Source organism: Plodia interpunctella, chromosome 3, assembly GCF_027563975.2.
Source record: "Plodia interpunctella isolate USDA-ARS_2022_Savannah chromosome 3, ilPloInte3.2, whole genome shotgun sequence".
Lineage (NCBI taxonomy): Eukaryota > Metazoa > Arthropoda > Insecta > Lepidoptera > Pyralidae > Plodia > Plodia interpunctella.
Genome location: NC_071296.1, coordinates 9,487,416 through 9,501,477, shown reverse-complemented (window position 1 = coordinate 9,501,477; position 14,062 = coordinate 9,487,416). Strand labels below are relative to the sequence as shown.

The 14,062-nt window shown below is 34.7% G+C and overlaps 1 protein-coding gene across 11 annotated transcripts in view; it reads left to right on the top strand.

Annotated features, from left to right (window-relative positions):
• RhoGAP19D (Rho GTPase activating protein at 19D) overlaps positions 1-14,062 on the top strand; it is a 345,466-nt gene that overhangs the window by 162,905 nt on the left and 168,499 nt on the right. Inside the window, exon 1 of one of the 11 annotated variants that reach the window (XM_053769453.2) lies at positions 6,309-6,654. The exons of the other annotated variants lie outside the window; for them this stretch is intronic. Coding sequence (XP_053625428.1) covers positions 6,628-6,654 — 27 coding nt within the window. The 5' untranslated portion in view covers positions 6,309-6,627. Of the gene's footprint in view, positions 1-6,308; positions 6,655-14,062 lie in introns of those variants that run through there. 11 annotated transcript variants of the gene reach the window in all.

The following is a 14,062-nucleotide window of genomic DNA, read 5'->3' as shown; positions in this document are numbered from 1 at the left end:
CAAAAAATTTGCTCAAGCTTGAAAAATTATAGTCTTATAAGGTTATCGAAAAGTCATATATATTTTCCGTTTGCTTTCTGGTCTACATATGCGTGTGTCTGTTTTTAAGTTGGTTAAATGTTCTCCTTTCCACATGTTTCCGGTTACCGTCCTAGGCTGTAACGCCATGAGGCCCGGGATCAGCGTAAAACATAACTTTAAAATTTTGAAGATTGTACAGACTCGGCCGTGATTTAACAATCCGCCTGATGTCAATCCTCCTTGAAAATGCTATTGTTACTTGCTATCTAAGCTGTGTCTCTTAGTCGCCTCGTACGACATCCTATTCTAGGATGGGATAGGAGTGGTTCAAATCTAGGGCGGAACCACACGCTATATATGCTATGTTATTGACTATACAATCGAATTGTGAAAACAGATTTCCCCACATCAACAACAGTAATAAATCAGTGACGTAACCTAATAAGTGTAACTTGCCCTCAATAAGGTACTAGTAAACTATTGTATTTTTAACCCATTATCTCTTAGGTAACGTGTTCTGATGATTTCTTTTTTCTTTTCAGGTACGGCCCTTCACTCTGTTGAGCAATACAGTTTCTATATGAAGTAAGTGGTATAAAAATCATTATTCAAATTGCTAGAAGATTGAAAATTAAAATTCTCATCACGTTAAAAATTTCGCAATTAACACAAAGATATTCGATGAAGCTGTAATAAGTTTTATGTCGAATGTGAATTCCCGATATTTCGATTGAATTGAGACGTTCGAGCAATTTATATCTCGATACTCGCTTATTTGCACCAAAATTTATCGTCCAGTGCACTCATTGAATTATTGTCATAAAATAAAAAGTATGTAGAAGAGTTCATTTAAATACTATTTGAAATAAAAACCAAGAAACATATAAGACGGCCGTAATCAAATTAGATGAAAAAGATTTCTATACGAATTTCCGGCCCAAACCAACTAATCCCATACAAAATGGTAAATTAAGCCGATAATGTGAAAAGATTTCAGCGCTCGCTCTGTCTCGTTTCTTTTCGCAACAAATTTTGATGCTAGTTCTTTTAATAGATAAGAGTGATTCAAGAGAAAGATTACTACTATACTAGCGGCTCGTCCCGGCTTCGCATATGTAAAAACATTATAAATTATACACCTAAACCTTCTTGCCACACTATCTATTGATGAAAACCGCATGAAAATCCATGCATCAGTTTTGAGTTCATCGCGAACAGACAGACGCGGCAGTGGACTTTGTTTTTTAATATGTAAGGATAAGGATTATGATTTTACTCGAGCGAACCCGGGACCGGTCGTTAGTGTCAAATATAATACCATTGAATCAATGGTTCGTCTGACTCAGGCACAGCTACATAATAAACTCAAAAAGTGGACACATAAAATGTGTGTGTTTATCATGTGATTACGTGAAGAAGTACACTTGATTGTAGTGTATATTGATAGTTTGCTCTAATATATCTACACGAATTATCAAACGGACAACACAATTAAGATAAGGAATAAAATAACAACTCATGTAATTGTGATAACAAATACAAGTGTTTCTATTTTAATGAAAAATTATTGTTAATTAATCATCATTATGAAAAGTACGTACATTATGAATTTACATCGATATTTTTACGTTTGAAATGTGTGTTTGATGGATCCCTCTGTACACATTTTAAAGTGTGCCATAGATGCCAAAAATGGTTGATCAAGGATTACTTTAAGATATCGATTGGTCGATTCCCACGGCGCTATTGCAATGTTTTTGTGGCCATTAATTGATTTTATTTATTCATCTTTTATTTTTATTTTGGTATCCTTATTGTCGATTTGCTGCTCGTTTTCATGAACAACTTGTATTCGTTTTCTACATATGTTATGTCGTCTTTAACAATGTTTCTCTCTCCTATCGTCTTCCAATTTTTTTTCTGTCCCATGTGTTTCAGTGCTTTAACTCTTTTTTTTAATATTTCCTTCTTGATGTAAATAGATATCAAACTGATTTCATTATGATTTTCATGATTTTTATGAACATTTTAAGAACGGTTTTTTTGCATATGTTTTTTGAGTAGCAGATAAAAATCGATCGTCTGGTACCTTTCCTTTTCCCATGGAAAGCCACACATTTATTTTAAGAAGTTACGTACATAGATTTCAATACACTCACAAATAATCGACATTTCAGTTGCGATAACAATGCATTACTATTTATGATAATCATAAATGAACATCAATCAACGTAGCATTTTTTAAATTTACTAAATAAATATCCATAGAAGCAGAATATTTGCAGAAATCTATTATTGGCACGACGCCTGGCGCTGCACGATGTCGTTAGAAGCTGTATTAATTGGAGACATTATCACAAACTACGTGATATGTCGCTGTGAACTCAAATATACAGTTAACGTTGCTGCTGTAGAGGAAATGCTAACTAGACCTACGAAATTAAATTATAGTTCAGTTTGCGCATGTTATTTTGCCGTTATTCTAAGAGTATTTTATTAAAAAAGGAGTATGTATTTTCTTCCGCCTATCTATCCATATCACTAACCTAAACACCTAAACCTATATTCTGTTCCAAAGTATACCTACTACTGACTATTTAAAAAAATCTTATGACTATTTAAATCCCTAAGTAGTAGAAAAAAATTGTTAACTTTTCTCTCAGTGAAACGTCGTTGTACAATATTGAAGTTATGCAGCACAAAGTTAATATTTATGTTATTGTATGACTTAAGTTTTATTGTGTAAAATTGTAGCTTTTTAAACACTAGCTAAATTCTCGCAGCAGGTTTATCTTTTCTGTCCATTTTATACTGCAATTTGGTTTCATTTATTTTGTAATTATAACTTTTTATATACTTGTATACGAAATCGTTTCTCCTCTCGATGTCACCAGTCCCAACCCCGGATTTAAGAGCCATACTGTGTTCTGCATATCGTCGGGTCAACATTTTACCCGGCGAAGGTATCGATGCCAAGTGAAACTTGTTTATGGCTCTGGCGGACCCAGGTTCGATTCCCGACTCGTGTCGTAGTCGCACGTCGATAAATCGCATCAGACATCGACACAGGCACTACAATGGGCAAGAGAAAGTATTTAAGGAGATATAGCCTGATGGAACAATCGATTCGAAAAAAGGTATATTTCGATAATTTTTGGCGATTCGAAAGCGGGATCCGATTAATTGTTATGATTCCGGTGACCCCTTTAATATTGAAGATCGTACTCGGCGATAAATTTTGTATTGACCGAGAAGATCTGAAGATAAAAACGTAAGTGTCTTATCATCTTGTCATGAAGGACCAAACTCTGTTTTTATTTCATTTGTAAGATCTTGATTCGTTTCGACAATGAATCATTGATAAATAGGATTAATTATAATGTAGTAGCTACGAAACCATAATGCTCTCCCGCGGCCATTCAGTAAAAAAGATACCTGATGTGTTAAACCAGTGCATAAAATAAAACGTTTCCTCTGTAAATTTCGTGTCGACACGGTGTTATCTTGCATCTAGTCTGATTGAACGTGCGTGACACCGCATCGTTTGGCCATGTGCTATTTCACACGTAAATGCTGAGATGATGATGATAAAAAATGATTCTTTTTCTGTATTAGAATATCTTTGAAAGAGAGAATTAAAAATCAGAATAGAATAAAGCCAGCAACTTCAAAATTTACACAATAATATTTCAATACTTTAAATTTGGAAGCGTTTTCCGCAAGTATTTTTGAAACTTTTTTGAAGTACTTTTTACTGATACCAATTTATTAAACAAACCGAAACCTTTAAGATGTGATTGAGAAGTATCCCGTAAATCAGAAGTTACGAGAGTGGATGTATTGAGTACCGATATGATACAAATAACATAATTTAGTATTAGAAATCTATAATCTGCTTCCAAGGAACCGGCGCTTTCACTCCTGATTCATAGAAATAGGCAATAACTGTACAGCACTTCGTTGGCTACATCTCTTTTAGAAAAGTTAAGCAAGCCAATGCGACATTAAATTGTTCACCGCACTAGCTGTCATTGATGCAAAATAAATACCTCCCTTAGTAGAACCTATATTAACAGGGGTACCTGGAAAGTTAATAAGAGCAAGGAGCACTATGGCATGTTACATGTGCATCATGCCCCATCTTCAAAATTACTAATTGGTTGATGATCTCAACAGTCACGAACGTCTAGATTGTTGTTTAATTGATGCATTTATTCTTTGGAATGTGAGCGTACAAGATATTTTTATCGTGGACAATAGACTGTTGCAACGTTTTGCAATGGACACTCGTCGTTTGCAAAACTAAGATAATGTGTTTTGGACTTTAATACTACTACAAGAGTTTATACTTAGTTCTAATATGTGACAGTTTATTGTTATCATATTGTTAAGCTCAAGTATTTTAGCGTCAATGTTTATATATATTTGACGACCTCTATAGCCTATTGTCATCATTCCAAATTGTTACACTGGAGGTCCCGGGTTTGATCCCCGGTCAGGTCAAGAATAGTCAAGATGGAAATTGAACTTGAATATTATCGTTATAAACTTTAAGTGAACCTGTGTGATTTGTCCATATATTATATATGTAGTATTTACTTGTACAATAAATATTATTATCGGTCGGCCGCTTCCCGTGATGTTTGGTCACGTAACGGATTACCTTTGGTAATGCCAACACGCGACATTTACTAATAGCCTTTTTAGTGCCTTACCTTGGGCATATTGGCCTACTACAATCTTAGCTACACTAATCTTAAGAAGGGCAAGCTATTTCAGAACTCAGTTAACTAGAACCACCCTGACCTTTGTATTGGCATGTAAAACGAAGAAATATAGAGAAATTCTTGCCCACTAACTAGTGTAGTCATCAGAATTCCATATGAATACATATACCGTTCAGGTTAAAACAGATACGTGACCGAGGGAGTCGCAATTACCTGGGTGTTAGAGCGAGCAATTGTCCCCAAAACCTCCAGCTGTCCTCGATGTAAGATTATTGCAATACCATGCCTTGGGTAATTTGCTTTGCTAAGACTGTAATTCGTAGATTTTGTATGTTTATTTCATTCGTGGTCGATTATTTATCTTCTGCAGGTCGATTATTAATCGCCTGCAGGTATAATTAGTGCTCTATTTTGGGTAAAAAAGGATGAATTTTCATTTTCTTAATGTAATTTTGTTCTTGTAAAAAGTTTTAGACCAAATTTAGTTTTGTTACATTTCTTCATTTTGTAGTTTGTTGTTTTTAAACCATAATTGATATAATTGTCATCACGCATAACGAATCTACACATTACCCTTTTTTAATTTAGTTAAATGGTAAACATTTGATGCGTTCATTAATATCACATAGATAGAATTTCCTCTACAGCCAGCTTTATTTGTGACATCTTGATGTTCCTGAATCCTAACCCGTGTTCAAAACTTAACGAACATAGCTGCCCTTTGCATAAACATATCAATACAAAGATTATTCAAATAGGCGCCTGCTAGATTTACCGTTGTCTACGTGCGAGCTAACGTCTGGCTCTATAGGCTGGGGTATCATTATCCGGCCATTAGTGCCAGGATCTGGCATAGTTTCGCTGAGCTCTTCATAAGCTTTGTTGAGAAGCTGTTTAATTATGCACCGAGGAAAGTGACAATTTAATTGAAATAGTTGATTGATAATCATAATTTAATTGAATAAGCTTATTGAGTATATTATGTACGGAATTGTTATTATTTTCTTTTTTCCGTATGTTATCGTTAATAAATAAATAAATATATTGAGACAAATCATACAGATTGAGCTAGCCCCAAAGTAAGTTCGAGACTTGTATTATGGGATACCAACTCAACGATACTATATTTTATAATAAATACATATATAGATAAACATATAACATCCGGGCCAATCAGAAAAAGATCATTTTCCATCATGACCCGACCGGGGATCGAACCCGGGACCTCTCGGTTCAGTGGCAAGAACCTTACCACTGCTATTATTATATTATATGCTATTATATGCTATTATTTTTAAATTAGTTCTAGTTTATTTTAATTATTTTAATCCCATTAATGTCTTCTTCTGGAATAGTTGTTCAGTAGTCGTTCATTTACGCGTGGTAATTCAGGCATCCATAAAAGGCGTGAATAATTATAGAATTAGTAGAAAAAGTGGTATAGTCTCGACGCTTAAGCGCAGTGATATGGTTCGCCTGTTCCTTTTCGGAAGAAAAAAGTGGATTTCGAGATGTAGGGTTGTCGTTGTAGGGTTGGGAGCAGTCATCCGGAGCGGTCGGCTGCGTCAGTCTGTCGGTGCCCCCCGAGTGCGCCGGTCGTTGTAGAGGGGCTTCGCTGCTCGTCCGCGTCGCACGTCGTCATTCGCGGTTTTCCGTCGAAAGCGCACGTGTTTTCTGTGCCGAATGCGACTTCAATTTACAACCGTGCACATGTGACTACAAATTTAACGTGATGTGATAGACCATTGTTGGTTTTGTGGATAACGACTTGATGTTTTGACGTGACGTGCCCAGTGGTATAACTGTGTTGTGCTAAGAGTTTTACTAACTCTTGTATTAAGATATTCGGCGACAGCCAAGCGTCCACATTCACAGTTGGATGAACGCCAACATCTCCAGTGCTGAGGTGAGAGAAATCTCCAAATACCTAATGGCGAGTGTTTCTGATATAAAAACTACAATATTCATTATCTGCGTCAGTGAAGGCTTATCTCAATGATCCGCTATTGGCGTTTCCATTCTATTCCTGTTTACAATTTTGATGACTTTATCAAAGGATATGACTGTATTTATTAATGACTTATGGAAAATATTTGTTATGGTTTTAATTTTTATGAAATAATAATAGTAATTTAATTTTTAATATACATTAAAGAAACAGCAAAAATAGCCATTTAAAAATTACCCTTGTTAATTGTATTCTATTAAATGATAACGTTTCGAATGAATGGAATATCAAGATAATAATAATTATTAGTATTTATAAAATATATTTATTTTAACTCTATCTATGTTTTTATAATCGTATGTGTTGTTATCAGATTTAAGTGTTTTCATAGCTGAACACGCAATGTACATATCAAGGAAATAGTTCACGCAAGCATTGTCTTTATCATAGAATGAATTCACACCAAAACATGATTTCACGCCCACCATTCATAAAGTGCTTGGTCTAAACAATCTCGGAACTGTTAAATGGCGAAACAACCCAAATGCTCTTAACCGTAAAATTGAAGTTGATAAAACTTGAGATTAACATTTTTTTTTATAATTTATTAAAACAGTACAAATTTTCTCGAATTGTACATGTTTAGTTTTTGTATTAGGCTTATTGGTAATGTCTCCAATTACATGCCATACAAATAAAATCAATTATATAAAGTTTGCTTGCAAGAATTTTGAAGACCTGTCTTTTGAGATCTTCGAATTCTTAAGATTTGACTAAACTGAAATGATAAATTTTCATATTTAAATTCGAAAATTCTGAGTTTTAATTTTCTTAGTAATGTACAATTTAGGTACCAAGGATGTCGCAACGTATCATTGGGTTATCTTGTACTTTACAAGGACACCGTTGGAGTTCAATATTGGTTTCTGTCCTCCTACTTCACAAGTATCTGTATTATGTTCTATTGTTATTATAAACAGTTTTACCATACAATAGGGATTCATCTCACCAGTCCACATATTTAAGTATTTTCATGTTTAAGGCAAATGTATCGTGTGCAGCAATAGGTACCTGTTTCTATAAGATCTAAATTTTAATCTAAATGGATAATCAGAAATTCAAATTAAGACGATTAGCAGCGAATAAATGTAGAGCTACCCAATTTTGGAAATTATAAAACTGATGTTGACCTCTACTATGCATTAGAATTATATAATAATAGTCATTAATATATGCATATTAAAACACAGTTTCGATTTTTTTTCTGTCAACTTTGTTTTCATTATTCGTTTGTTTTCCTCCTCCTTGCTCAGCTCATGTCATCTGTATAGTTTACAATGTCTATTATTTTGACCTTGATGTGAAGTGCTTTGTGTCTTTTATCTATGTTTGTTATACACATCTCATTCATAAACAACTTTTTGTTACCATTTTAGAAACAAATTACTATCTGCAACTCTAATTAAATTGTTCTTATCAAAAATTCCAACACGAAATTCGAGAGTTGTAAAATCAAAAATGTTCTTCGAAAATTCCGAAGACCAAAATACAGCAATGTATTTTTCTGAGAAGTATGTTTTTGGTACTTGTAACTGTCAATGGCGACTTAACATACTGCATGTTTGTTATATTAAAACTAATTTAAATGTAAGTTTGTTCTGCTCATGTCCTGTTGTTAGTGAAGCTGTGCCAAGATTTTTGTAGCTCATCTAATTGGAATTTGTTGTAAAAAATGAATACGGCAGTTTCCTATTCTACTAAGAAAGCAAATACCATACCGTCGTTCAAAGCGTGTGGTGCGACACGCACTTCAACAAATTTATTTTACGGGGTGTATTCAAACTGCGAATCTAGAAAAGTGGGCCTAACTCTTAGAACAAATTCCGACCTACTGCAGCTCAACCTCGTGACCTCTCTTGCGTCGGTTTGTAAGGAGATAATTGTCTATCAGCCGATAACTCCTGGCCGATAAGAGTGGATCGACAGACAGCGCGCCGCGTACGTGACGGCCACAAGGAGCCTTTACTTCCCCGATCACGTTTGACATACTCCACAATGTGAGACCTCCTTCCTGGCTAACAGTTGCCTTTATCAACCACCATTTGCTTACAAACAATTCAAGTCTTCAACTAATTCCTCATTCGGAAGTAAATATAACCTCACTGCACATTTGTTTAATCTTTCTAATTTTAAAACGTTTGTGAATTTCTTGTGAATCCTAATAAAAATATCAAAATCATGCAAAAAACGAATGGAAAACCAGTTGCAGACTAAATAAACAATATTTTTTTTTATTTGTAAAAAGATCACGTTTCTTCGTGCTTTGATTATAAAATGAGTTTCTAGATGTAATAAAGTGCCACTTTATGTTTGACCTTCTGGTTTATCAACCGTTTTGAGTCTGTCAACTTTCCTTGCGTTTCTTAGGTAGCGGATAACCTCAATCCATTCAGGAATCACAGATGCTATGATATCATTTTGGCTAGTACTATAGTAACACGCATTTCCTCTCTAGTCGAATGAGTTCTCTCAAGTGCGGTCTGAGTCAGGCCTACTTCAGAAAATTCTACCTCACTAAAATAGATTGCACGTACGTGTGTCCATCCCTCGTTTTTTGATCGGCTAAATCGTCATTCATTCAATTGGTTTGTTGGCCCCCGTCCACGAGATTGGATGCCAAGGTTCGATTTATTTCTCCGGAATGAAATCACGACCTCTATCGAGTCTGCAGTAAAGATTAACATATTTGACTATCTTGATTTGTTGCATATGTAGATAGATGTTATACTTATGTGTTAGCTATCATGTTAAAAATCCTAGCTTTTATATATGGCATAAATAATGTGGTGAAAGCTTTGGATTCTTGTTGAAACGACATTTGTAGTTCAGATTTGCAAAGTCAGTCTTTAATGTTGCCGAATGATTAATAGATATCGTGTTACAGATTCAAACGTGGGCGTGTATTTATTTATTGTCCAGAGAGAAAATATTTCGCATAGAAGTTGTATTTTCATTGGGTAATTTGTTTCTGCCATTGGATGAGTTTTGTAATTGATGAAGATCAAAGCATCTTTCTTTACTTGATCTACCTACTTGTATGTCGACATGGATATGATGGAAAATACTCAGAACTTCAAATAGAATCATTCTAAACAATCATATATGTATTTCTGCTTTTTTATTTGCGGCTGCAGTCGGTCGGTCCGGCAATTACTCGGACTGAATTAGTTTTACGAGTGTCGGTCATCGTATGACGTTCGCGCACGGCCCAACGCTCATTGTTACACGTTATTATTAGTTCTCATGGGCCGTTTACATGTGGCTCCGATTTCGTAACCTTGGCATATGTTTGTAAACTCGATTACTCCAATTTGTGTCTAGCCCAATTGCTCATTATTCTCTTCCATTAATCTTATCCGGTCTTTGTTTATTAATACAACACAATATATTCTATAAGTGAACAATTTGTTGGAATTATCGGTGTCAATGGGGCGCCTTGGAACAATGAGCTTGAAATTTAACTTAATTTATTCATGTCACGTAGCTAAAAAAGCGGAGCGAGAAATTGGCGACCGGTCTAGACTCTGTCTGACTAATCGCTGTGATTAGATTCCGAATAACGATATAGTTTCACTTTCCGATCCCATATCGCGTCAGTAATCCGTGAACAGCCTTGCCCATTTACGTCTGGCAATGTATTGCTTGAACTTTTTCTACTACATCATCATCGGCTGCCCTTTATATCCCACTGCTGGGTATAGGCCTCTCTCTCTATTTATGCCATGAATGGCATCTTTCTCCCTTCACCTCTTTCCCTTGCAGTTCGACTACATACTTTACATACCCCTTTGCTTATACTTCTTATCTCATCTTACATACTTGTTTGGTGTAAAACCAACCAATTGGCATATCTATCACGCATTCTTCATATACCTGTTGATTCTGAGACTTATTCACCTCAGTGTACGATTTACCGATCGTTAATTTAATATTACTGCAAAAAACATTGAGACTCATTTGTCGTGGCCAAAGATTTAATGTTTGCCAAAATATTGGTTAAGGGGTCGTATATCGGTAAACACTTACAGCTTCGCACGGCACCACTCAAAACCGTTCGTAAATAAATACACACGTAAAATTTTATTGTTGCATTGACACCAATCTGTCATGTGTAAGGGCTGAAAAAATGGCGATGTGTGATGAGGCTAGAAAATTGGACCGCAGCATTCCTTATAAAGTGGATACGAGTTTTTAACGATTTTCGACGGCAGAATAACGGTTGGGATGACGCAAAAAGTGCGCATCGATGTTCCCGTATAATTGGCAGATCTCATGCGGAATGTGGTTCGTTGGAGGAGCCTCCCAAAAGGAAAGAAAGATGGCCTTAAAGGGCCCACCGGATGCTTGCATTAAAATAGAATTTCAATTAACATGGCTGAAGAGTTGAGGAAAATATAGCGACGAATTCCTATTATGGATGCATTATTGTGGCTGATTTGTTTTTGTGCGACATTTTAGTCATAAGCATAATTTGCAAAACTCTCTGTAATTTTATATGCGAGTGGATCTTGTGTATTTCATTTTCAAGGTTAGCTGTCGAATATTTTATATTTATATTGCGTCTTTGATTGACAGCTTTAATATGTGCATGAAATTTGATATTCTTTTTCGGTGACCATTATTACCATTTGCAACACTCTATATTAAAAGGTCAATCTGGGTGTAATCAATTCCATGCTCTTTAACGTTTACTTTATTAGGATCTAAATTATCATTATCCTAATAGTTCACTTAATCTTTATTAATACGTCTGATGTTGCCATTTGTCTTGTCTGAGCTAGAATAACAAAATTGTAATTGCGTTCGTTGGGTTAAGTTTATTGAAATGCGACATTCAGCCGTCACTTAAGACACCAAATAAAAATTGCACAGAATAGTCATATTTTCGAAAGTAGCCTTGCCATTTATAGCTTACGAAAGATTAGTGTATTTGTGACATCTAAACTAAGTTCTTTTTCTTGATAAGGCAGATAATTGGCTAATATTAAACCGATCATCATTACATAATCTTGAATACACTTTTTTGGACAGAGCGCGCTGTATAGCTTTTATTATAAAAACATCTGAAAAAATGTTCTTTTTCCTTAAACAAGTTATGATTCTTATAAATATAAAATTTACAAAGATTTTAATATTATCATTCTAACTATTAATGCTACCATACAAAACGTTTTCCGCGAAAAGTGTTCTATAAAAGTTAATATCTAAGTTTACACGTCTATTCTCTCAACATTTTCCGCTTAAGGTGAGTGTCTAACGGTAAACGTTAATCATAACATTACCAGTACCTTGACACAACTGGCCCTTTTCTAGAGGAATGTCAGTTACGCGTAAACTTCTCAGAAGCGTGCCCTAGTTTGGTGGACATCGGGCTACATAAAACTTAAGTGTTCCTCGAATTTTTAAGATTATCCTGGCTCTGACATAAAAATAGACAGCAATACAGGGATGACTCATACAAATAGTAGTGACATAAAAAGCTATCTGGGTGAATTTTGGAGCATTTTGACCGCCGTCATTACCGTCCTTCAAAATAAAGAACCTTACTAAAATCTTAAAAATCGAATATCTAACTACCCCCCAACACAGATATTATTCATAAATTAGGGTAGTAAAAAGATTCTTGTCTTTGTTCAAATTTGAAGGTAATGACGGTGATCGAAGTGCTCAAAAATTCATCCATTGCCATGTAAATAATACCTTGTGGCTTGGTCTTGGTGAGTCTTCAAGGTATACCGACCTAATGATATCCATACTAATATGATATGCGAAAGTCTGTCTGTAATGCTTTCAAGGATAAACCGCTTGACCGATTTCGATGAAATCTGGTACGGACAGCTTACCAGGGGTCAAATACAGGTTACTTTATTTAACAGCTCGTACAGCATACCTATATGATGCTTAGTCTCTGAATGAGTCTTTAATATTTAGATAAACAAAAGTTTTGTTAGCAAAAAAAAAGGAATATAATTTGTTTACACACTAGAATTTAAAACGTATACAGAGTAAACATAGCTAATCTGTTAAACAAACCAACATCACTATGAATGATCTATGACCGAACAATACACACGACCTTTATTTTTATAGTGTGCTAGATTGAGTATCGAGATTACAGCAACAAATTTTTTAAACTAATTCAAATGTTCAATATTGACAAAGCATTTGGCCTGTATTTTTATTGACGAAGCATGTGCAGGATTCATGTCTACCTACATTAATTGAATAATCAACACTCAATTAATGTATAAAAGTATAAATAATAGTATAAAGTATGTATAAACATACTTGTGTGTTATTATTATTTTTTTAGTAATGAAATAAATAAATATAATTTTGGTAACAAAGTACTTACGCCATGTAGTAAATGATGTAGCGATCACTTCTATGGCCCTTTTCTCAGGTTGTAGTTTGAATATTGATTGGCGAAATGTTTAGGAGTAAAAGTACCTGGGATGGTTTGTTATGTGTATACGAATATTACATTTGTGAATCATCCTTCTTCCGATCCTCTTCCCTTTACATATACGTAAATATTTACTAATTTCAAGTGATTACATAATATATTAAATCAAAATTTTATTAAAAGGAATGAAGAAGAAATGATTTACCAAGTCCGTTTTCTTTTTAATTTTTGTTCATCTATCGTTTGCAATGTAAACTTAAATTTTTAGGGTTTGACATGGCAAAAACTTGTGTGTACCTAATCTAAAACTATATATATCACATAGAGGTCCTTTCGACCTCTCTACCTGTTACCTAAAAGATGTTTGCTCAAATCATTGTCGCAGCCCACCACGTGATTCCATTCTAGTGTAAATTACAAACATGCTCAACTTTCTTTGTGAAACATCACAAAAAGGCTGTCAATAGTCAAAACCACGTGAAAGTACGTGTCTCGCCTAATGTTACTTTCGTTTAGAAAAAACAAATGTATCAAAAGACACGAGAGGTGTGACAATACAAAAACATTAAGGCGTCATAATCTTTTGGTATGGTTAGAAATTTGGAAACCTGTGCTTAAAGTATAACCTAAAAATGCTGACTTTCTTATAGTATAGTAGCGGCCCGTTGGCTTCGCTCGGGTAAAATCATAATAAACTATACACCTTAACCTTCCTTAGGAATCATACTATCTATTTGTGAAAACCGTATGAAAATCCATTTCAATTTAGGCACCTAAAATGAATCGCATTCATACTAAAAATTAAGTCGATGGTACGAATTTGCGATGCAGTTCAGTTTAGGTCGTAAAGTGGATCGCGTTAAGAGATGATGGTAAGCCCCCAGTGCAAAATTTGAATTA